This window comes from Sceloporus occidentalis, unplaced genomic scaffold, assembly GCF_023333645.1.
Source record: "Sceloporus occidentalis isolate IW3139 unplaced genomic scaffold, rSceOcc1.0.p SCAF_1, whole genome shotgun sequence".
In the NCBI taxonomy this organism is placed as follows: domain Eukaryota; kingdom Metazoa; phylum Chordata; class Lepidosauria; order Squamata; family Phrynosomatidae; genus Sceloporus; species Sceloporus occidentalis.
Genome location: NW_028316981.1, coordinates 174,174,046 through 174,195,865, shown reverse-complemented (window position 1 = coordinate 174,195,865; position 21,820 = coordinate 174,174,046). Strand labels below are relative to the sequence as shown.

At 43.3% G+C, this 21,820-nt stretch overlaps 1 protein-coding gene across 1 annotated transcript in view; it reads right to left on the bottom strand.

Annotated features, from left to right (window-relative positions):
* The window catches only part of TESPA1 (thymocyte expressed, positive selection associated 1), a 41,880-nt gene extending 24,464 nt beyond the window's left edge, over positions 1-17,416 (bottom strand). Inside the window, exons 1-3 of the mRNA XM_089509261.1 lie at positions 17,294-17,416; positions 9,639-9,814; positions 4,514-4,556 (exon numbers count right to left, since the gene is read on the bottom strand). Of these exons, the coding sequence (XP_089365387.1) occupies positions 4,514-4,556; positions 9,639-9,801 (206 nt within the window). The 5' untranslated portion in view covers positions 9,802-9,814; positions 17,294-17,416. The remainder of the gene's footprint in view (positions 1-4,513; positions 4,557-9,638; positions 9,815-17,293) is intronic.
* Positions 17,417-21,820: the final 4,404 nt, after the last annotated feature.

The window sequence follows — 21,820 nt, the reverse complement described above, 5'->3', positions numbered from 1 at the left end:
ACGATAATTGTTGGGATCCTCTTTTTCCCCCTTTTTGAAGATGGGGACAACGTTTGCCCTTCGCCAGTCTGCTGGGATCTCTCCTGTTCTCCAGGAGTTTTCAAATATGATTGCCAATGGCTCCGATATTACATTTGCCAGTTCTTTTAATACTCTTGGATGGAGTTCATCTGGTCCCGGAGACTTAAATTCATTTAGATTAACAAGGTGTTCCTCTACTATCTCTTTACTTATTTTGTGCTGAAATTCCCCTATTCTGTCCTCTGCTCCATTATCCTCAGGTTGAGCACCCTTTGCCTTTTCTGAGAAGACTGAGGCAAAGAAGGTGTTGAGTAATTCTGCCTTTTCTCTATCTCCTGTTAGCATTTTGCCATCTTCTCCACGCAGTGGCCCTACCGTTTCCTTCTTCTTCCTCTTGCTGCGGACATATCCAAAAAAGCCCTTTTTATTGTTCTTAACCTCTCTAGCAAGCCTGAGTTCATTCTGCGCTTTAGCTTTTCTGACTTTACCCCTACACATGCCTGCTATTTCTTTGAATTCCTTTTTCGTGATTTCCCCCTTTTTCCATTTCTTATACATGTTCCGTTTCAATCTTAGCTCAGTTGAAAGTTCCTTAGTCATCCATCCTGGTTTCTTGAGACACCTCCCATTTTTCTTTCTCACTGGAACTGTTTGAAATTCTGCCTTCAGTATCTCCCTTTTGAGAAAGTCCCATCCGTCCTGAACTCCTTTATCTTTTAGTATTTCTGACCATGGAATCGCCCTCAATTCTTCTCTAAGTTGACTGAAATTCACTCTCCTAAAGTCTAGGATGCGTGTCTGACTCTGCCTGGCTTCTCCTTTCCACTGTATTACAAACTCCAGGAGAACATGGTCACTTCCACCTAATAATCCCACCACTTGCACCTCATTAACCAAGTCATCCTTGTTGGTTAGGATCAGATCTAAAATAGCTGACCCCCTTATTGCCTCTTCCACCTTTTGGACCATGAAATTGTCTTCCAGGCAAGTGAGGAATTTGCTAGGCCTTGAGGATTTTGCTGAGTTTGACTTCCAGCAAATATCAGGATAGTTGAAGTCGCCCATCACTACTACATCTCTCTTTTCTGACTGTGTGGTCATCTGTTCTAGAAAGATATCATCCAATTCCTCAGTCTGACTTGGGGGTCTGTAGTAGACTCCCACCGTAACACCCTTGTTGTTTCCCTCCCCTTTGATTCTTATCCAGATGCTCTCCACCTGGCTTCCATGATTGATGTCCAGGATCTCTTCACTGGTGTAAATATCTCTGACATATAGTGCTATTCCTCCTCCTTTCCTGTTTGGCCTATTTCTCTTAATAAGGTTATACCCCTCTATTTCCACATTCCAATCATGAGACTCATCCCACCAGGTTTCAGTGATGCCTATTATATCATATTTGCTTTGTTGTACTAGGAGTTCGAGTTCATCTTGCTTATTTCCCATGCTCTGTGCATTAGTGTAGAGACATCGCAGACCATGGTTCCCTTTTACTTGCTGCCTGTGCAAGTTTTTTTGCCTCCCACTGTTGGGTCCTTGCACTGTTTGCCTTGTTTCCTCTATGTCAGTTTGACTATTTTCGCCATCCCTTTCGCCTTCCTTAATATTGTCTCCCTTCCCCTCGGAACTCAGTTTAAAGCTCTCCTGATCAAGTTCTTGAGACTGTTGGCAAAAACATTTCTTCCAACTGGCGTGAGATGCAACCCGTCTGTTGCAAGAAGTCCCTCCTCATGGAACCGCAGCCCATAATCGAAGAATCCAAATCCTTCTCGGCGGCACCATCTGCGAAGCCAGTTGTTCACATCTGCTATTTTCCTCTCCCTTCCTGGACCATGCCCTTCAACTGGCAGAAGAGACGAGATGACAACCTGTACATCCATTCCTTTCAGCTTCCTACCAAGCGCCTCGTAATCCCTTTTGATGTTCTGAATGCTGTGTCTTGCAGTATCATTAGTTCCCACGTGGACCAAAAGCAGGGGTATTGGTCAGTAGGCTTGACCAGTCTTGTCAGCCTCTCTGTCACATCACGGATCTTTGCACCTGGAAGACAACACACCTCTCGAGACATCTTGTCAGGCCTACAAATCACTGCTTCTGTACCCCTCAGCAAGGAGTCCCCCACTACGACCACACGCCTCCTCCGAGGCTTAGCAGCGACTGTTCCCTCGGGTGGGACTCTCAGGCTCCCCTGCTCTGTCCCTGAAGTCTGTCCATGCTGCTCTTCTTCATCCTCCTTGATAAGGGAAAGAGCTTCGAATCGATTCTCTAGCTGCAAGCTCCCCGAACAATTCCTTCTTGGCTTACTTCTCTTTGTGACATTCCTCCAGCTGTCTGCCTCCTCTGTTTGGCAAGTGACCTCTTCCACCCTAGCATCTTCCTTTGCTGATGAAACTGTTCCAGGGCTGCCAACTGCCTTAATCTGGCCATTTGTATGTGCAAACTATTGTGGACTCTTCCATGGAAGGAGCAGGAAATTTCCAACAAATTTCTGCAGTGCTTAGGCAACTTTTTTGTCCATGAGGCAAAGGGACAACCAAATTGTAAGATGCATTTGATTACACATTATCTCCTGTTGTGTATAGGTTTCACTATGAGTTATACAATTCCACCCCCCAGTGGACATCCATGAAGATGCAGCGCATGAGTAAGATGAGAGCTGAGTGTACAAACTCTGGAAATTTTACCTTTCAAAAACACATTTCCCTAGAAAACTGTCTTCCATTTAGATCCCACACATGTCAATAACTGGATGCCATCACGCAATGCACAATGCATGATGCACAAGCACAATGCAAAGTATAAGATCTACAATCACAATGCATAATCATAATGCAATGTATAAGATGCACAGCCACAATATACAATGTGCAACTTGAAAAGACAAGGCACAGGTGAACATGCTGTCTGAACAATTCTGCTTCTTTCACTATCAGCAGCATATGTCTGTTGTGCAATGGTGACTTTTTAACCTTGCATGAGTAGCATGAGTTATCATGCATGCATATGTCCCTAACTGAATTCTGTTCAATGTACCATATTCATAAACTTTTATACACAATAAAGCCTTTATTGGCATAATTAGAAGGCCAATTTTGTTCCACAATTTTGTCCCTAGTTCTGCAAGGTAAGTGCTTATTAGGACAAGTGGGAAATGGCTCAATGTCACCTTTGGTCTCATTTCTGGCCAAATGAGCTTGCAAAAATGCCTGGAAGAGTTTCCAGGTCAGGCTTTGCACCTGGCTATGCTGAGATTAGGGATTTTATTTTGTTCTTGCTTGAAAGAATGAAAAATCACAGAAGTTTTCTGCCAGCTGGGTGAGATGATGAGAATATTTGGACATTTTTTGACTACATTTTTCATTCAGAATTTGTTTGCACAATCTGTGTGTGTGTGTGTTTGTGTAAAATGCTACTTTATACAGAAAAACACTGTGTGGCGGGAGGGTGGGGGGACACTGATAATGGAAAAGACAAAAGGCTCTCATCTCTTTGCTTTTGCTGAATGATACAAAATATCATAGACTGCATCTACACTACAGAATTAATGCAGTTTGGCACACTTTAACTGTCATGGTCTTTGATAATATTCAATTGTTTTGGGAGATATTTATCCTCCTCTATCAGGGAGCTCTGGTGCCACATCTACAAATCCCAGGATTCCATAGGATTCAATCACGAGAGTAAAAGCAACTTCAAATTGCATTAGTTCTGTAGTATGGCAACAGCCATACTACCTGATAATATTATGGGATGTCTCAATGTTTCAAAACACACTTCCTTGTTAAGGCTAAGAAACTGCAGTTTTGTTTTACAATATGTTTTGGGAATTGTATCACAAGGCCCCTTGATCATAAAAAATATTGAAAGGGAAAATCACCTCATGGCAACTTTCTTCTCAAATGAAGCCATTTGACTCATGGTCCAGTGAGTCTGCTAAATAGATGGGGCTTAAATTCAGATCTTTGAGATCTAATTCCAACTCTGTCCATTTGGTATGATCTCTCATGTATTCTGTTTTATTTCTTTAAAATCATCTTTAATACTACTGATTTAGGGGGAGTTCTTTTGTTATTTTATATTTTGAAGAATATATTATTACATATTTTAAAGAAACTGCCCCCCCCCCCCCGCTTCTTCCTTCACTACATCCCCTTCCCAGTGAGCTGCAACATTACATGCAATCTACCAGGAATCAAACATTTTATCATATATGTGAATGAGTTATATGGAAATATAATTTAATTCCTTGTCATTTCAAAAAATAACTCTTCTCTACAAAGGGAGCTCAGCATTTCCCCAAGATGTATTTACTCTGCAATGCATATAGAAACCAACTCTTAATTTCTGGAAATACAGATATTGATTTTTTTGGCTCAGTGTCACAATGACCCTTTCTAGACAGCTGTAGCCTTAAGCATTCCATTATCATCCAATCTATTTGGTCTACCTGTTACCACCTCTGAGACACAGGATTTCTCATAGGTAGACTCACCTGCATTCCTCCAGCCAGCTCTCAATCTTATCAGATGAAATCCCTGTTTGAAAGATACAGAAAAAGAAGAAGCATCTTTTATTTGTGTGGCTTTCCATCCATCCTTTCATGAAATTTCTAACTATGGGAGACAGATGAGCACAGTCACGTATAAGCTTGTCCACAAGATAATTTGGGGGGAGATGAAGGCATCTTTTTTCCAAACTGGTACTCTCCAGATCTTTTGAACTACACCTCCCATGGTCTCCATCCAGCTTGGCAAGTATCAAGATGGTGTTAACTGGTGGGAACTGTAGTCCAAAGCACTGAAAGGGCACTCAAGTAAGGGAAGGTTGGGGTAAGGGATACTTATTGGTCGTGGCATCACTAGCTAGGGCCTAGATGGCTGCCAACAAGGGTATCTGCCCCACCCTTCCTGCTAACTTGAACCTGCCCCCTCTCCCCAACCTCCCAGCTGCCTGCTACCTAAATAGGGTTGCCAGCTGATGGCAGACTCCCTTGCCTCTCGTCCATACCCAGCCACTGCATTACCCTGGCTGGACAAGTGAGGCAGTGGGAAAAGACAGAAGGGATGTGTTCACCCCTCCTGCTGTTCCGTCGCCAAGCTTCCTCTCCAGGGAGGCAGCCTAGTAATGGAGAAGTCAGGAAGGGTGCACATTCATCCCTCTTCTCCTTTGTCACCAGGCTTCCTCTCAATGGATAAAATCTGGCAACAGAGCAGCCAGGAAGGATATGCATTCACCTCTCTTGCACTGAAGGAGGAGTAGAGCCCTACCCGGGGAGCTAATTGCACCATTTTAAAAAGTGACTTACGAGCACAATTTGGCCTTTATTTAGAAAGAGATGTGGATTCTGGAACCTCAGACAGAATGAGAGGGAGGGAAGTGATAAGCATTGTCAACACTGGCCTGTGTGTGTGAGAGAGAGAGAGAGAGAGTGAGAGTGAGAGAGAGGGGGGGTCCTTTAACATGCTTTGGCAGCCATTTTTCAAAGTTGGAAAGCTCTCGACTTTGAAAATTGGCTGTCAAAGTGCATTAAGAAACTCAGGCTGCAGTCGGGCTGTACTCAGATGGCAGATTTGGAGACAAAAGCCATGCAATAGAACCAGGGTGCATAGGGAAGTGATTTAGTGGTGGGAGGGAAAGAGGTTAAAGCTCCTTCTCCCACCCACTATGACTCCCCTGCACTTCCCTGTACAAGTGATTTGAGAAAGTCCAGGCACCATTGCAGGCTCACACTACGTGACAATTGGCCTGTTATCTTTGGCCCTGAAACAGGAAAAGAGACTTCCCACAAGACAGAAGAGAGCCTTTGGTCTACCACTCTCAGCCTCCGTGGACTGTCTACAAAAGCCTCTCCTTCCACCCTCACAAAGAACCAAGAGTAGTGGACAAATTTTAGTCAAATTAGTCAAATTTAGAAATTAAGAAATTAATTGAAGACTCCTACTTGGGACTGCTTTTTGCCTCTCCTCAAGAACGCTTCAAAACAACCCATGCCAGCTTGTCATACAACAAGGATTAAAGCCTAGGGGGAATGCCCCTGTGTTGGTTGCTGGCATGCAAAATGCTGTGTGTGTGTGTGTGTGTGTGTGTGTGTGAGAGAGAGAGAGAGAGAGAGAGAGAGAGAGAGAGAGAGAGAGAAGGCAACCTCCAGAGGTGAAGGAGTGAGTGGGAGAAAGGTGCCATTACAACTGGGCTTGGAAGGGCAGGTCCTAGGCCTCCAGCCAAAGGGGCCACTTTCTGCTTCATCCTGGGATGAATAAACAGGTGGTGGTATGCATGCTTGGGAGGGGAAACTGTCTCAGTTTGCCAGGGACATTCTCTGTTGTCCTTCTTTTTCAGTTACATTTAAAATATCCTGGTCTCTCTCTCTCTTCTTTCCACTTTCCCCATTTCCCCTCCAGCATACATCCATTGCTGCAGACTGAGCTCAAACTGCAACAATAGTTTGCAGTCAGTTAACTCAGCAAGAGAGAGAAAAGAGGAGGGAGTGTAATCTTGCCCTTCCCGGGAGGCTCAGGCAAAAGCAAACTCCTGCAGCCTCTCTTGACTCTAATTACTAACTGTTGCCCACTTGATCCCACACTGATGTTGCATGACCACAGTGTCCCAGTTTCCATCCATGAAATGTTGGAGATTATGAGATAAGGCTTAAGCCACCTCCCACCCACTCCCACCCCACATTTTCCAGGGAATAACAGAACAAGATGCTGAGCTCTTCCTCCATCCATGTTTTCATTCCCTTTTTCTAAAAAACAAAACCTTTATCTGTCTCTCAGTTTTTCTTCCTGGACTGGCCAAAGACATTTTGCTCCCATGGAGAGGAGGACAAAACAATACCCTTCCTGTTCTTTGTTGTTGTGTGCTTTCCAAGTTGGTTCTGATTTATGGCGACCCTAAGACTACCCTAACATGGGAGGTTTTTTTTGGCAATATTTGTTCAGAGGAGGTTTGCTGTTGTCCTCCTTTGAGTAGAGAAGAAGGAGGAGAGTGAGGAAGCTCACTGGATCAAGGCCTCTAGTGGGGCCTATCCTGAGCCACCGCTTCTTCTACTTCCACTCTTCCAATTACTGCCCTGGGAATAAACATTTCTGTGTTATTCTGTGTCTGAGAGAGTAATCAGTATGTGTCTGAGTGAAAGAAAGTATGAATCTGCTGAATCTGTACTGCAAAAATAGTGCAGCCTGATGCCACATTAACTGCCATGGCTCAGTGCTATGGAATTCTGGTAGTTGTAGTTGTGTGAGATGTTTAGCCTTCTCTGTCAAAGCGCTCTAGAGCAACAACAAACTACAGGTCCCAGAATTCCATAGGATAGTTAAAATGGTGTTAAACTGTGTTGTTTGCAGTGCAGATTCAGCCTGGGTGTGTACATATCTGTGTGCATTGGTGCATGTAAATGTGGCTGTGTGTGAAACAGTATATGTAAAATTTACACATGAGTTAAGTATTGAATTTATTTCAATAAAGCGGTACTAATTTGAACAATCTTATTTCCTTACAAAATGTTAAAACAGGAATATACATGAATGTGTGAACAAAAATATGCACACTAACCAAACAAAATATTTTGATTCCCATAGGCAGTCGCAAGGGTAAAAAGTTAGAGAACCCCTGCCCTAAACAACACCAACAAGAAATGTTATGTTGAAAAGTGAAGAAAGTTTCTCCCCTCACCCAGAAAAGGCTTCTGTTTTTTTGCTGTGCTTAGTTATGTAATGTGAACCAAGTATTACTTCACACATAGCACTATCTTCCTCCCATTCCTTTTCCCGCAGTTGTAGTAGACAAAGCAAAAGTGTAAAAGATTTAAAAAAGAAAGCCACGTGGGTGGTGGAAAGAACAAAATGACTCAAGAAGAGAAGGCATGCGTGACTAAATAGATGGGGTGAGTTCCTTGTTCAGTGGCAGAGCAGAACTTGGAAAAGTTACGTGAGACTACAATTACTGTTCAGTGGCAGGTCAGAGCTTGGAACAGTGACTTTGGGGACTACAATTGGCTGGTGACTACTGGAAGTTGTAACCCACTAGATGTTGGTGAATTGCAAATACTGTATTGTCAGCCCCAGCTAGCATAGCCCATAGTGAAGGATGATGAGAGTTGCAGTTCAACAACATCTGAAGGGTTGCATGCTCCCACCTTCCCCAGCCCTGGACAAGGAATAAAAATGCCTCTGTTTAGGAATTTCACTCCAGAAGAAATAATGCGGGAACTGATGGTTACTAGACACAGTCAGCTTCTGAACTGAATTTTTAGAAAAGTCTCCTTCCTGCAAACTGAACTCTGATGAAGAAGCATCCATCTGAATTTATTACAGTGGGTATGCTTCCATTGTGTCCCCCACTGTGATAAGAACATTGTGTCTTTTTCCATATCCTTAAAGGCAGGTGATCACAGACTCTTCTGCACATGCAGGGCCAACTGTGTCCCATCCCTGGTGTAGGCCATGGTGATCACACAACTTGCATAAATCTTTCCCCTTCCAAAATATGTCAGGTGGGGTGGGCAAGGCTTAAAAGGCTATTTGCAATTCATAGGCTTTTACAGTAATGAAGGCATAACTAAAATTCATTGCAACTGTAACATAAGGACAACCTCAATCCTTTTGCAGTGCAACCATTATAGGCCCGGTATAGACTGGTGCTATGCACTGGTTTGGGGCTGAAATTAGGGCTCAGGAGAGTGAACATCCGCATGCTCCCGAGCCCTACCATGCTGTCCAGGCACCATCTTAGCACGCATGTGCATCCAAACGGTCCGCGTGCCAATGATGCACCTCATGAGCTGCGTACAGCACACGAGGGGCATCATCATGGTGTGCGAGTACATCAATGCCACCTGTTCTATCACGATTCTTTTTCTGCCACGCAGAGGCCACGCCATGTGGTTGCCATGGCCTGCACCTCACCACCCCTTTTTGCCCATCTGTCGAGCACCTTAGCTAACTTTTATATTTTCAGAGTGTATAGCTTCACTACTTAGTGGTATTTTACACCACATGTTATTGTTGTTATGTGCCTTCAAGTTGTTTCTGACTTATGGCAACCCTAACCCAAACCTATCAGTGTTGAAAACATTACACCGTGCTGGCTCATTAGCTAGCAACTTATAGCATTCCAATTTTTGTATGTAACCATAAGTGTCAAAGTAGACAATAAGTTTAGCATGTTTTCAGAAGAGATGTTTCCTCAAGTGATGAAAGATGTCTGTCTGTCACAGGAGGTGATTTTCCTCAATGGTATATTTTAAATTCATCATCCTCTATTTTGTGATTAGTTGACATACGGTAAACACAGGTTTAATTTGCATGTCTGATTGATGAGCCATGCATGGGTAGGGAGAGACTTTTGTTACAGAGAATACATATTCTCCTAAACAACTCATTTGATCCCAGAAATACCCATCTGAATTATTTTATAATAGTGAGAAAGTAGAAGGTTACTTGGAGTTATTTTGAGGACTACAATTGACTGGTAACTTATACATCTATAATTTAACTCGGTACTCTGGAGGGTAAATGTTCACTTTTTACAAGTATTTTTCTGAGTTCTGAGAGTGGAGACAATGTATTAAGAAAGACAGCAGGTAAGTAGAAATCCATGTTAGCATGCAGTTGTCCCACCTTGCAGGAAACCATGCTCCAAAAATGAGGCCTGTGGATCAAATGTGTCCTGTGGAGCATCAGGAATCTCCTCTTCAACAGCTGGCCATGTGTATCCCTGCTTGGCCCATGCCTTCCGCCTCTCCCAAGAAGACTGGCCCAGCCATGAAGTGACTCGGTCCATCACTCACAAGAACCTGCAGAGAAACAAAATACTAGGGAACTGAGATCCCTCGAGGTGCTTGATTTGGAACTCAACACCTTTTCTCTTTCAGGTGGGTGATGACTCCATTAATTTCATAAAGTTTTCTTAGGCAAAGAATACTCAGTTGGTTTTTCCCATTCCTTCCTCTGAAATATACCCTACAGCACCTGGTATTCATTGGAGGTCTCCCATCCAAGTACTAACCAGAACTGAATCTACTTACCTTCCAAGATCACTTTACTAGGCTTCTACTATCTGGATAACTATTGTTATACAACTTGCTAGGGTCCGGGGAGTACCTCCACAAATGACTATGATTTTAGGGGAATTTGGTACTTAGCTCAAAGGACAAATATAGTTCAGTCAGGGTAACAACGATCTCAGGATACAGGCCAGCTATACCAGGTCTGCAGTCACACAGAACTCCAGAGGCATTTCAAATAAGTTTTATACTTTATTAAGGGGGATAAGTGAAATGCACATGTTCACACATGCATTCATGCACATGCACAAGAGCTAGGAAACAAAGGTGGTAGCAGTGAACAGATGTAAGGCTTTGCTAATAGTAATATTTTACCTAGACAGCTCTTGTTTCCAATTGAAGAGGGTCCAGAATGGAGAGAGAACTCAATAGTTCCAACTGCAAGTGAGGGTGGCGAGTGTACTGAGGTGCTTAGCCAAGTAAATTGACAATGTCTGTCTGCAACTGAACTAAAGCCAAAGACTTGCTAGCTGTATATATAACCCAGATTGTGTCTTGAGGGCAGAAACCAAGGGTTTGCAAAGGTTAAAATGGTTCTCAAGTAGGGAAAGAATGATCCAAAACTGGACTGAATGTATGAGTGATTGGTGTGAATACCTCAGACAAAGGGGACTGACACTAGCCATAATCCCTTCACCCTCTCCAGGCACAAAAACACTGTGCTGGCAAATCTGATGATCTCATCAAGGTGGGTGCCTTTCTAGACCCTGGCTAGCTCTACCCAGGTCAGGCGTCCACAGTGCACACAGGTCAGGCGTCCACAGTGGGGTCAAATCCAGGTCACCCACCCCAATTTTATTGATGTAATATCAAATAGGGAGGGGTGAACAGGAGGTTAAACCAAGTTGTTGTTTTGTTTGTTATACTTCTTGTCCTGAATTAAAATTGGAGGCAGAATTTATTTGACACACACACAAAAAAGATGAAGGCATGTTTGATGGTCTTTTTTTAAAGGAGGTGTATTGGAAAGGAGCCAGAAAATAATTGTAATATGAAGTTAATGCTGAGTGTGCTTCATTTCTACTAAATCGTGAGAAGCTACAGAGTTCACCCAAATTTGACCAGGTTTGGTACAGCTTGTTAAATTAGGGAGGACTACTTGTCTTCAGTTGGTATAAACATGTACACCTGGGGAGATGCCCAAGGGCAACTGATAAGTCGAAGGCTTTCATGGCCGGCATCCATAGTTTTTGGTGGGTATTTCGGGCTATGTGGTCATGTTCTAGAAGAGTTTCTTCCTGATGTTTCACCAGCATCTGTGGCTGGCATCTTCATATGCTGGCGAAATATCAGGAAGAAACTCTTATAGAACATGGCCACATAGCCCAAAAAACCCACAAAAAACTATGCAGCTGATAAAAATTGGGAGTGTGACCCTCAAATACAAGTATGATGGATGACCTGTCATAAGGTCTAGACACAGGGTGCACTAATCAGGACAGAAGTGTAAAACCAGACTATCCAACTGCTTTGCCTGTATCTTTGCCAAATATCCTTTTTCTGTGCAAGTTGGCAATAAACCTTTCCTACAGGTGTGGTAATTGTTCTTGATCCTAAAAGAACCTCTTGCCTTTGCAAAACAGGAGGTTGCTGGTTAATAACCAGCTAATAGCAGTGGCTCCATCTGAACATGGAAGTTAAGCAGGAGTCAGCCCTGGTTAGTACTTGGTTGTACAAATACCAAGTGCTGTAGTGAATTCTTCAGAGGAAGAAATGGGCAAAACCCACGTTTGAATATTTCTTGTTTAAGAAAACCCTATAAACAAGCTTCATTTATATACCGCTTCATACTGCCTAAGCAGTGTCTAAGCGGTTTACAACTGTAAGCTAATTTGCCCCCAACAGTCTGGGTACTCATTTTAGTGACCTCGGAAGGATGCAAGCCTGAGTCGAGCTTGAGCCCTTTTGCTGGTCTTGAACTCGCAACCTTATGGTTTTGAGTGAGTGGCTGCAGTACAAGCATTTAACCACTGCGCCACCATGGGGTCACCATAAGTCAATAGGTAATTTGAAGACAGATACAATCACAATGGGAGAAGATAGGAGATCGCTAGAGACCTCTTTCCGTGTTTTCAATGCAAGTATTCCTAATAGCTTTGCTGCTGCTGCTGCTGCTGCTGCTGCTGCTGTTGTGTGCCTTCAAGCCAACTCTGATTTATGATGAGCCATTCACAGGGTTTCTTGGCAGGATTTGTGCAGAGGAATTTTGCCATTGCCTTCCTCTGAGGCTAAGAGAGTATGAATTACTTTAGGTCACCCAATGGATTTCCATGACAGAGCAGGGTTTGAACTGGGACTGGGATTGGGGCTCCTAGAGTCCTGGTCCACAACATTGAAACACCTACACCATACAGAAATTTTCTCCCATCTTAGGAGAAGGGAGAGAGCTTGGAAAGGCAATTTTTTCCAAGTTGTGTGACGGCAAGGAAGTATGTGAGAGAAACAGAAAGAGGGATTGAGATAGGGATCAGTTTGGACTTTAGAAAAGGCCGAGAGAGGGGTGTATTTACTGAAGGCATCTTGGTAGGCCTTTAAGAAGGCACTCAAAATGGATCTCTTCCAGAAGTCTTATCCATCAGATTCTATATAAAAGCTGATCATAATATCCCATCCTCGACTGTGATCACTGACTACTGATAAATTGATTTTAAAGTACTAATAGGAATTGGTAAATTCAATATTAGTGTTTTATTGATTGTATTAATATTCTGTACTATTTGTATTACCTTGTATTATTTTATTGTTGTAATCCCTCCTTGATCTTTGGAGAGGCGGGAAAAATATATAAGCTCTATTATTATTATTATTATTATTAGTGTAGACAATGGTGCCATCAGGGTAGCACTTTGGGACAGATGCCCAGCTTCCCTATCAGCAGAATGTGAGAGTCCCCAAACATAACAGAGCTGGTATTGTTGTTGTTGTGTGCCTTCAAGTTGTTTCTCACTATGGTGACCTTAAGGCAAACATGTCATGGGGTTTCCTTGACAAGATTTGTTCAGATTTGATCCTCCAAGGCTGAGAAAGTGTGACTTGTCCAAGGTCACCCAGTGGGTTTTCAAGGCTAAGTGAGGATTTGAACCCTCTTCTCCAGAGCCATTGTTCAAAACTCAAACCCACTACTCCATGCTGGCTTGATACATTTCAAAATGAAGCAATACACATTAGAATCTAAGGAACAAAGGAACCCAGAGAAACTCCAGAAACAATCAACCTTAGCCAACATAGCCAATAAGAAGGATAGGCATTGTAGTCCCTCTGTCTTGATGATGTCCAATTGAAGAAGGCTGAGTTAGGCTTTAGAGACTTTTATCAGTATCTAGGCATCTAGCCTCAATCTGGAGCCAGTATGGCATAGTGGCTTAAGTGTTGCACTACAACTCTGGAGATCAGGGTTCAGTTCCCCACTTGAGCATAAAAAAACCACTAGGTACCCTTGGGCAAGTCACACTCTCACCCTCAGAGGAAGGCAATGGGAAACCTCCTCTGAACAAGTCTTGCCAATAAACCCCATAATAGGTTCGCCTTAGGCCACCAGAAGTCAGAAACTACCTCAAGGCACACAACACAGAAAGGCTCACTGCTTAAATGAAGGTGCTTTTCCTGGTTTTCAGCCTTGGTTTGTTTCTGATTCAGGTGCCAGGTTCAGACATTGTATGTAAACTAATGAGATCTGTCAGGGAAAGAGGCAAGCGTTGCTATCACAAGTACCACTTGAGGCTTTGAGAGCCTTGTTTCCTCTTTGTGGTTTGAGTCAACATCAGCAGGCAGATGATAAAGCATGCAAAGAGACCAAAGGGAAGGGTGAACTGTCGTGTTCTCCTTAAAACTAAAGGAGATGTACCATTTGTCACACAATTTGGCTGAAACTGTGCTTGACTTTTTAAAAAACAAAATTAATTCATACTGCAGAGGAGAGGAAGATAGATGGTATGGGGTTTTTTGCCCCATCCAATCAAACCTTCCCCCTTATGCATAGTCCTGACATGCTGTTTGAATTGAGTGGGAAATAATGAGTTTTGGGCCTCTATAATAGACAGATTGGTAAGAAGAGTTTAGCAGCCTGAGCTTTCAAACCTTTGTTAAGAGCAAAGCTGGAGAAACTTACTTGTTTTGGACTATAACCACCAGAATCCCCATGCCAGCATGATCACATTTCTCTACAGCAGGTTAGGGATCATGCGATATCCCAGCTATGGCTGGACTGTAATGCCCAGCTTTCCTCACCAATTCCTAGGCTGCTAAGGGCTGCTGGGGGTTGTAAGTGACATCTTGAAAGTTAGCATGATTCTCCCTCCTCTGGTCTACAGTGATCTTCATAACTGCTTCGTCCTTTATTGGCTTAACCCTATGTTCTCAATAGCTGCCTGCTGATAGCAGAAATTTAGCAGATAAAAATTCTTCCTGGCATGGTGACAAACTATGTGTAATGGAGACCAACTGCTTTAATGTGTGTCTATGTGTGGACAAGAGTGCTGCTGCTTAAAAATACAGAGGCAATGAGTAAAAGAGAGGCAGCGTGGTGTATGGTTTGGGTATTGGACAATGACACTGGGAGAATAGGGTTCAAATCTTCACTCAGACATGGAAACTGTTTGGGTGACCTTGGGCAAGTCACATTCTCTCAGCCTTTGATGAAGGCAACTCCCTCTGAACAAATTCTGCCAATAAAACTCCATGACAGGGTCACCTTGAAGGCATGCAACAAGAAGCAAAAGGGGCAATCTTATTTTGGTAGGTGTACAAATGGCTGGTTGTTAGCATACTTGACACAGAGCTTGGTCCAAGGCACCCTTTGCCAGCCTGGCATCCTCCAGAAGTGTTTAACTATAAATCCTATCACTCTTGTCAGTATGGCCATGTTGGCTGTGGCAATGGGTGCTGTAGCCCAATACATATGGAGGTCACCAGAACAGAGAAGACTGATCTATAAGCATATGAACCCCACTGAAGCTTCTTTATAGGGATGAAAGACACTAAAAATACATCTAAAATTCTACAGCTGAGGAAAAGGAGGATATGAATAAAAATAAATTATAGTCAAAATCTTACCTCTGCATAACGTAAATCTATACTCATCTAAGGCCCTTTCACACTACAGAGTCATTGCACTATGGTTCCACTTTAACTGCCTTAATTCCATCCTATGGAATACTGGGATTTGTAGTTTCATTAGATGTTTAGACTTTTCAACCAGAGAGCTCTAGTGCCTCACCAAACTACTAATCCCAGGATTCTGTCAGATGAGGCCAATTCAGTTTACCAATGCCATGCAAATAATTGCAAATGTGCTTCCAGTGAAATAAGGTGTACAGTAAAATAAGGTGTACCTGAAATAAGGTGTACATGACAAATTGTTATGCCCAATCCAAGGATGCACAACTTCATGTGTAACAGTTGCCCTTGTAAAATTCCACTTGTGTAACTGTGAACTGAATACAGACATTATGCCATGGCCAAAAAGGTGCACCCACAAGCATAAGCTAATAGATGTATGTGTAAAACACCAGTCAACGTTTATTCAAATCAGCCCTAAGATACTGTCTTGCAGGACTTGGCCCAAATCTTACATTGCAAAAGAACCAAAGAGCTGCTAGAGCAGAGACTGGTGCTGTGTTGATTGACATTGGTTGAAATCAATGGAGTAGAATTACATGAGAAACTTCATTGCCTATGGAACAGACCCAGTGTAGTTCAGCTACACCAGCTATTCCACTAGTCCAGTAACCCAGAATCACAAAGTTGGAAGGGGCTTCATGGGCCATCAATTCCAACCCTTGGCTTAGTGAAAGATCTCGAGCTAAAGCAAAGCCAACAGTCTCTTTTTAAAGGCATCCAGAGACAGAGACCCTACCATTTCCCTGAGGCCGCATCTGCACTGCAGAATTAATTCAGTTTGACACCACTTTAACTTTCATGGCTCCAACCTATGGAATCCTGGGATTTGCAGTGTGTTGTGGCACCAGAACTCTCTGACGGAGAAAGCTAAATATCTCACAAAACTACAAATTCCAGAATCCCATAGCACTGAGCCATGACAGTTAAAGCAGCATCAAACAGCATTATTTCTGCAGTGTACATGAACCTTAACACAGCTACTGCTTTGAAAACTCTCATCCAAAAGGACACCAAATTAAGGCTGCAATGTTTCCCCTTGTAATTTGTCACCATGCTGACAAGTGGTGGGAGTGTAACAGTACCATCTAGGTTTCTGTCACATTATTCATCCATCATTAAAGATATGAATGATTGTAAATAGTGGCTGTGACTCACCTGAAATCTCAAACAAATTGCAGGAAAAGACATTTTAATATACGAAGGCATTCCCCCATGAAAGCTAAAAAGCAAAGGGAAGCAGGGTTAGAGACCCCCATATGCTTTCCTTCTTCAGCTCATTCCACTGAGTTTACCTTGGTTTGCACTTCTCAGTCCAGGAGTAGACAGAAAGTTGATCAGAATCCTATTGATAGATACCTGGGTGATTTGTAGTGGTTGGACTCTGACTCTGGAGAGTTTAAATCCCAGCTTAGCCATGTAAACCCACTGGGTGACCTTGAGCAAGTCTCACTCTTGATAGCAATAGCAAACCCCCTCTGATGAAATTTGCCAAGAAAAACCCTAAGGTTCACCTTAGGGTCACCACAAGTCAGAGAAAACTTGAAGGCACATAGCAACAACAACAACAACAACAGAGGTTTTTCTGACTTCCAACTGTCAGGGAAAAAAAATCCACCCACGTACTCATCTGAAACAAAACAAAATTTGCTGGAAAAAGAATAACAGGTGGCGAGGGAGTGGATTTGAGTTTGGAAGGACTTTGTAACCTTGGTTCTGGTACTGAGCACAAATTCTTGTGGTTAAGCATGTGCTCAGAAGTACCTTGTTCCTTAATTCTCAGCATGATATATGCCAGTATTTTGTATCTGGTTTTGCTTGGTAGATCTTGGTTCTATTTTTAAAAAGCTCTCACACACACCCATAAAGAGACCCCACCAACCTGCAGCCTGCCCATCCCTTCCCCAGTTCCACCCATTTCTGCCCCAGAGCTGCTGCCTTCTCACTCTCCTCTAGACATGAATCCACACCTCCTCCACACATCACTAACTGAGCTATCAAGTTAAGCAGACCCCTACACACACAAACACAAACACTAACAGTCAAAGGTGCCTAAGATATACAAGTCTTGACTTTTTGGGTATAGCTACTTACCTAATTCTTGGAATTTTTGCATACAGGGTCCTAGGAAGACCCGCCTGCAGAGTTGACATCCCTGTATGAAGCAGACCCATCCATCCTGGCAACTCAACAGGACACTAGCCAGCAGCACCCTGGCCAACCCCTCCCCACCCCCTTCCTAGCCTCACCATATCTGCGTCAGCAGAGAATGGAGGAAGCTGGTCTGTTTTCAAGAGGAAACTTTCGTATTCAGTGGAGCTTTTTTTCTTCTTTCCTTTTCTTGTCAAAGCTTCAAACAGTGGCCCACATCCGGTGCTCACCCACCCCAGTAAAGGAAAGCTTAATGAGGTGTTGAGTGATGGCAGTCAGGGAAAGGCCCCCATGTATTGGTTTCTCTGCCTGGCACTCTCTCCTTCTCCTTCTTTTTTTTAAATAGAAGCTTTTTTCTATACATTTTCTAGTTCTTGCTAAATGCTGTTTTCTTGAAAGGTGCATAGCTCTGAGCATGCAGAAAAAATTCAGGTTTATTCCCCAGAATTTCCAGACAGGGCTGAAAGAACCAGAAGTCCGAGGAAAGGGATAGGGAATAGATGGTCCACCAGGTGCAACCCCAACATTGCTCACCATTGAAGTAACTAGGGACCTTATCGCACTCAGAATTTTAAATTTTCTGGGGACTGGAGGAGGACGCTCATGTGCGCGCGCGTTCAGCAGAAAATGGAGTTTACCGCACACAAAGACGTCCTCCAAGAGGCCCGTTCTGTCCCCCGGGGCGCACCCATTCGCATCCAGTCCTGACGGGAATGATTTTTGCCTGACAGATTACCTTCCGTCAGCAAAAAATGGTGCCCGTCAGGACTGGACGCGAACGGGTGCGCACCGGGGGACGGAACGGGCCTCTTGGAGGATGTCTTCGTGTGCGGTAAACTCCGTTTTCTGCTGAATGTGCACGCACACGAGCGTCCTCCTCCAGTCCCCAGAACGTTTAAAATTCTGAGCGTGATAAGGTCCCAAGTCAGTTAGGAGTTGTAGACCAACAACATCTGAATAGCCACACATCTCAACTCCCACCTGTTGCTTCTAGTCTAGCAATAATGCTTATCTAGAAGGCCAAATAGAAGGTGTAGGCATGCTGGCAACTTCTTGATGTTTCGGAATACAATTCCCATAATCTCTGACCATCCATGTTGCTAGTTGGGTGTTGTGGGGCTGGTTGTTCACAGTATTTCAGAGATACTGGATTGTCCACTTCTAGTCTCATGCTTCTGTATTTCTATTCTTCCAAAATGAAGCAAGTGAAACTGTGTATACAGCTATTGCTTTAAGGCAGGGGTGGGTGAAGGGTGTATCACCTTGCCCAGAGTATTAGTAATGACTGAAAAAGACTGATCTCCTTAGACTCAGAGATTTGAACTGATGTTTCCCTTGTCTCATGGCTTTCACAACTGGCCATGTGCAGGTCACATTCAGTCTCAATTCTCTACCTGTAAAATTGGAATAATAAAGACTCATCTCATATGTTAGTTGTACATGTGAATGAGACAGAAATGAATTTTGTGAATGAGCTGAACATTACCTTCTATGTCTATGACACTTTGCCCAAGTGCTGAACCCAGTGACACATCTTTGCAAACTCCCTGTAGGCTAGGTCAGTTTCCGTTAACAAAGGAAGGTGAGTGGGTCTGTGGTTGAGAGATAGTGGCCACTCAGGGAATTCGTTAGCTTGAGTGAAAGATAAACTAGGAAATTTACTGCTCTGGGCCACACAATTCATTCTCATAGCAGAGCTATCAACTAAATGTTAACTGGAAAGTATGTCTCAATGTGTTTGGTGGGGTTTCCTCCCAGTTTCATAGGATCTCAGCTTTAACCTTGGCATAAGGTTCATCATAGTGTGGCAAAAAGAAACTGCAAAGTGCAACCTATACCTGTGTGTCTATGCATTGGTCTATGTTTGTAACTATTGTTGTTAGACTAGATGAAGTTTGAACACAACCAGTGGAGTAGTGGAGGCATGGTACACAGGGATGGAGCACTGTGACCGACTAAGAAGATAGATGGAGATGAAAATATGTTGTTTCCCAGAAATAGTGTACCATTATATGAAATTGGTTGTTTGTTGTTGCATGCATTCAAGTCAACTCTGCCTTATTGAGACATTCACTTTTCTTGGCAAGATGTATTCAGAGAAGGGTTGTCATTGCCTTCCTGCTAGACTGAGAGAGTGTGATCTACCTAGGGTCACCTAGCAGATTTCCACGACTGAGCAGGGGTTCAAACCCTTGCCTCTCAGAGTCCTAGGTCTAATCTGCACTGCAGAAATAATGGAATTTAACATTGCTTTAACTGCCATGGCTCAGTACTATGAAATCCTGGGATTTGTAGTTTTTTGAGTTATTTAGCCTTCTCTGTCAGAGCTCTGGTGCCACAACAAACTACAAGTCCCAGGATTCCACAGCACTGAGTCATGGAAGTTAAAGTAGTGTCAAACCACATTATTTCTGCAGTGCAGATTAGACCCTAGTCCAACATTTAGACCACTACACCATGCTTATTCCTGAAATGCAAGGTGCTTGAAGATGCTTTAATCTTGTATGTGTTGTTTAAGGCCTATTCACTGTACAAAAGACCTGTTCCGGATCCAAAACAATGGACTCACCTGGAAATAGGAACAGGACTAATGGTGATGAGCACCTGCACCTACAGTTCAAAATCTAGCACATCACTGGACACAAGAGGATTAATAGAGAACTGCCGGCAACTCCTCTCATAGTCAGTGGCAAAGTTGCCAGGCACATCTTCTTTCAGGGAAATTACAGATAAATGGAGCCAAAAGCTAGCAGCTGCTTAGATATTATGAGTAATTTTTCCTTGCTTTCTTCTGTGTGGGGAAGGGGAAATCTAGGTGTGACTGGGAAACCAAAAAAGCATTTCTTTTCAAGGAAGAGACAGAGAGAGAGAGAGAGTGTGCCAGAGGCAGAGAGGAGTAAGTGCTTTGGGTCATTGTTTGGGATCTGATGTGTAACAGTGGAATTTGCTGGTGCAGTATCTAAGCCAAGGGAGGGAAATGAGGGGCCTGGACATGGTTCTGGACCAGAATTCCCATAGCCCTTTGTGATTCTGACTACTGGCTAAGGACGATGAGAGTTCTAGGCAAAAAGGAAGAAGAGGAGGAAAACATCTGGAAGGATATAGCGGCCCAGCTTTGGTTTGATCTTGTTACCAAAAAGCTCAATAGCCATGGTGGCAAGTGGGGTGGCCAGCTTATTGAGGAATCTAGCAGACATTGAACAGAGATTCTGTCCTGCTTCAGACTAGATCAAATTGCTAGTGCCTAAGTAGTGGCATATATACTCAAAATCATGTCCCAGAGCAGCCATCTCAGGATGAATAGATTACCTCACTGCTAAATGGTTTTCCCAAGGGAGAGAAACATTTGGACAATTGGCATGAATATCTCAGACAAAAGAACACTACTGCTACTGGAGAAGAGTCTTTTGCCTGTGTATACACAACCAACCACCTTCTGCAGCCAGAATCCCATCATCACCCTCAACAGACAAAGGGATTATGCTGATGTCTTTGGGTGACCTCATTGTGGTGCTTGCTCTTGCTTCCTTCCATGATGTAGCCATACAGATTTCCAATATGGTATGGCCAGGTCTCCACAGTGGGGTTGCCTTCCCAGATCACCCACCTCAGCGTCCCTTTTAATATTAAACTGATATCACAATTGAGAGGGGAGATCAGGGGCCTGATGTTGAGTACAAAAAGTTTAGCTCACAATGGAGATTATCATATAGTGAAAAAGGATGGGAGAAAAGTGGGATGCTCCCATCCTTATCGCGTGATTGTTGGAAAATTATCAGATGACATCCCACGGCATCCCTCTCATTCCATCCTTCCCCCATCAGTGAAATGGAATGGTCCCGTAACTTTTTATTGATGGGAAACTGCCATCAATAAAAAGTTACAGGGCCATTCCACTTCACTGAGGGGAGAAGGACGGGATGAGACCAATGCCACAGGACATCATCTGATAATCTTCCCGCAATCACGCTATAAGTTTGGGAGTGTCCTGGTCATCCTGTTTTGCCGTCTGATAATCTCCAATGACATATTGTTGCTGGGACAGTCCATCCCCCACTCTCCAAGGATTGCAAAAAAGCTCAGAGGGAACAGGGAAACTTGAAGCATGTGGCAGGTGAAATGATAGTGTTAATCAATGAGTACTAGTGCTTCACTCCTTCAGGCCATGCCTATACAAAAACATTCCTCCTCCATGACAAATCAGGAAACAATAATGGAAAAGTGTTTCATCCAGGTCACTCTGACACACATATTATTGCTGTATCTCCATGGATGCCTGCTGATTTCTGCCTGTTCTGCCACTGTTAAAAGTCAAGCATGTGCTGAGCACCATGTGCTGAGCCGTGCAAGACAATATGTGGATAATGACAAAAGAAAAACACTCCAAACCCCAAGAGATATTCCTTTTATTACCAAGCCATTTCTTGGAATTTCTGGCTGAAAAAACAATTTATGGCTTGACTGAAGGAG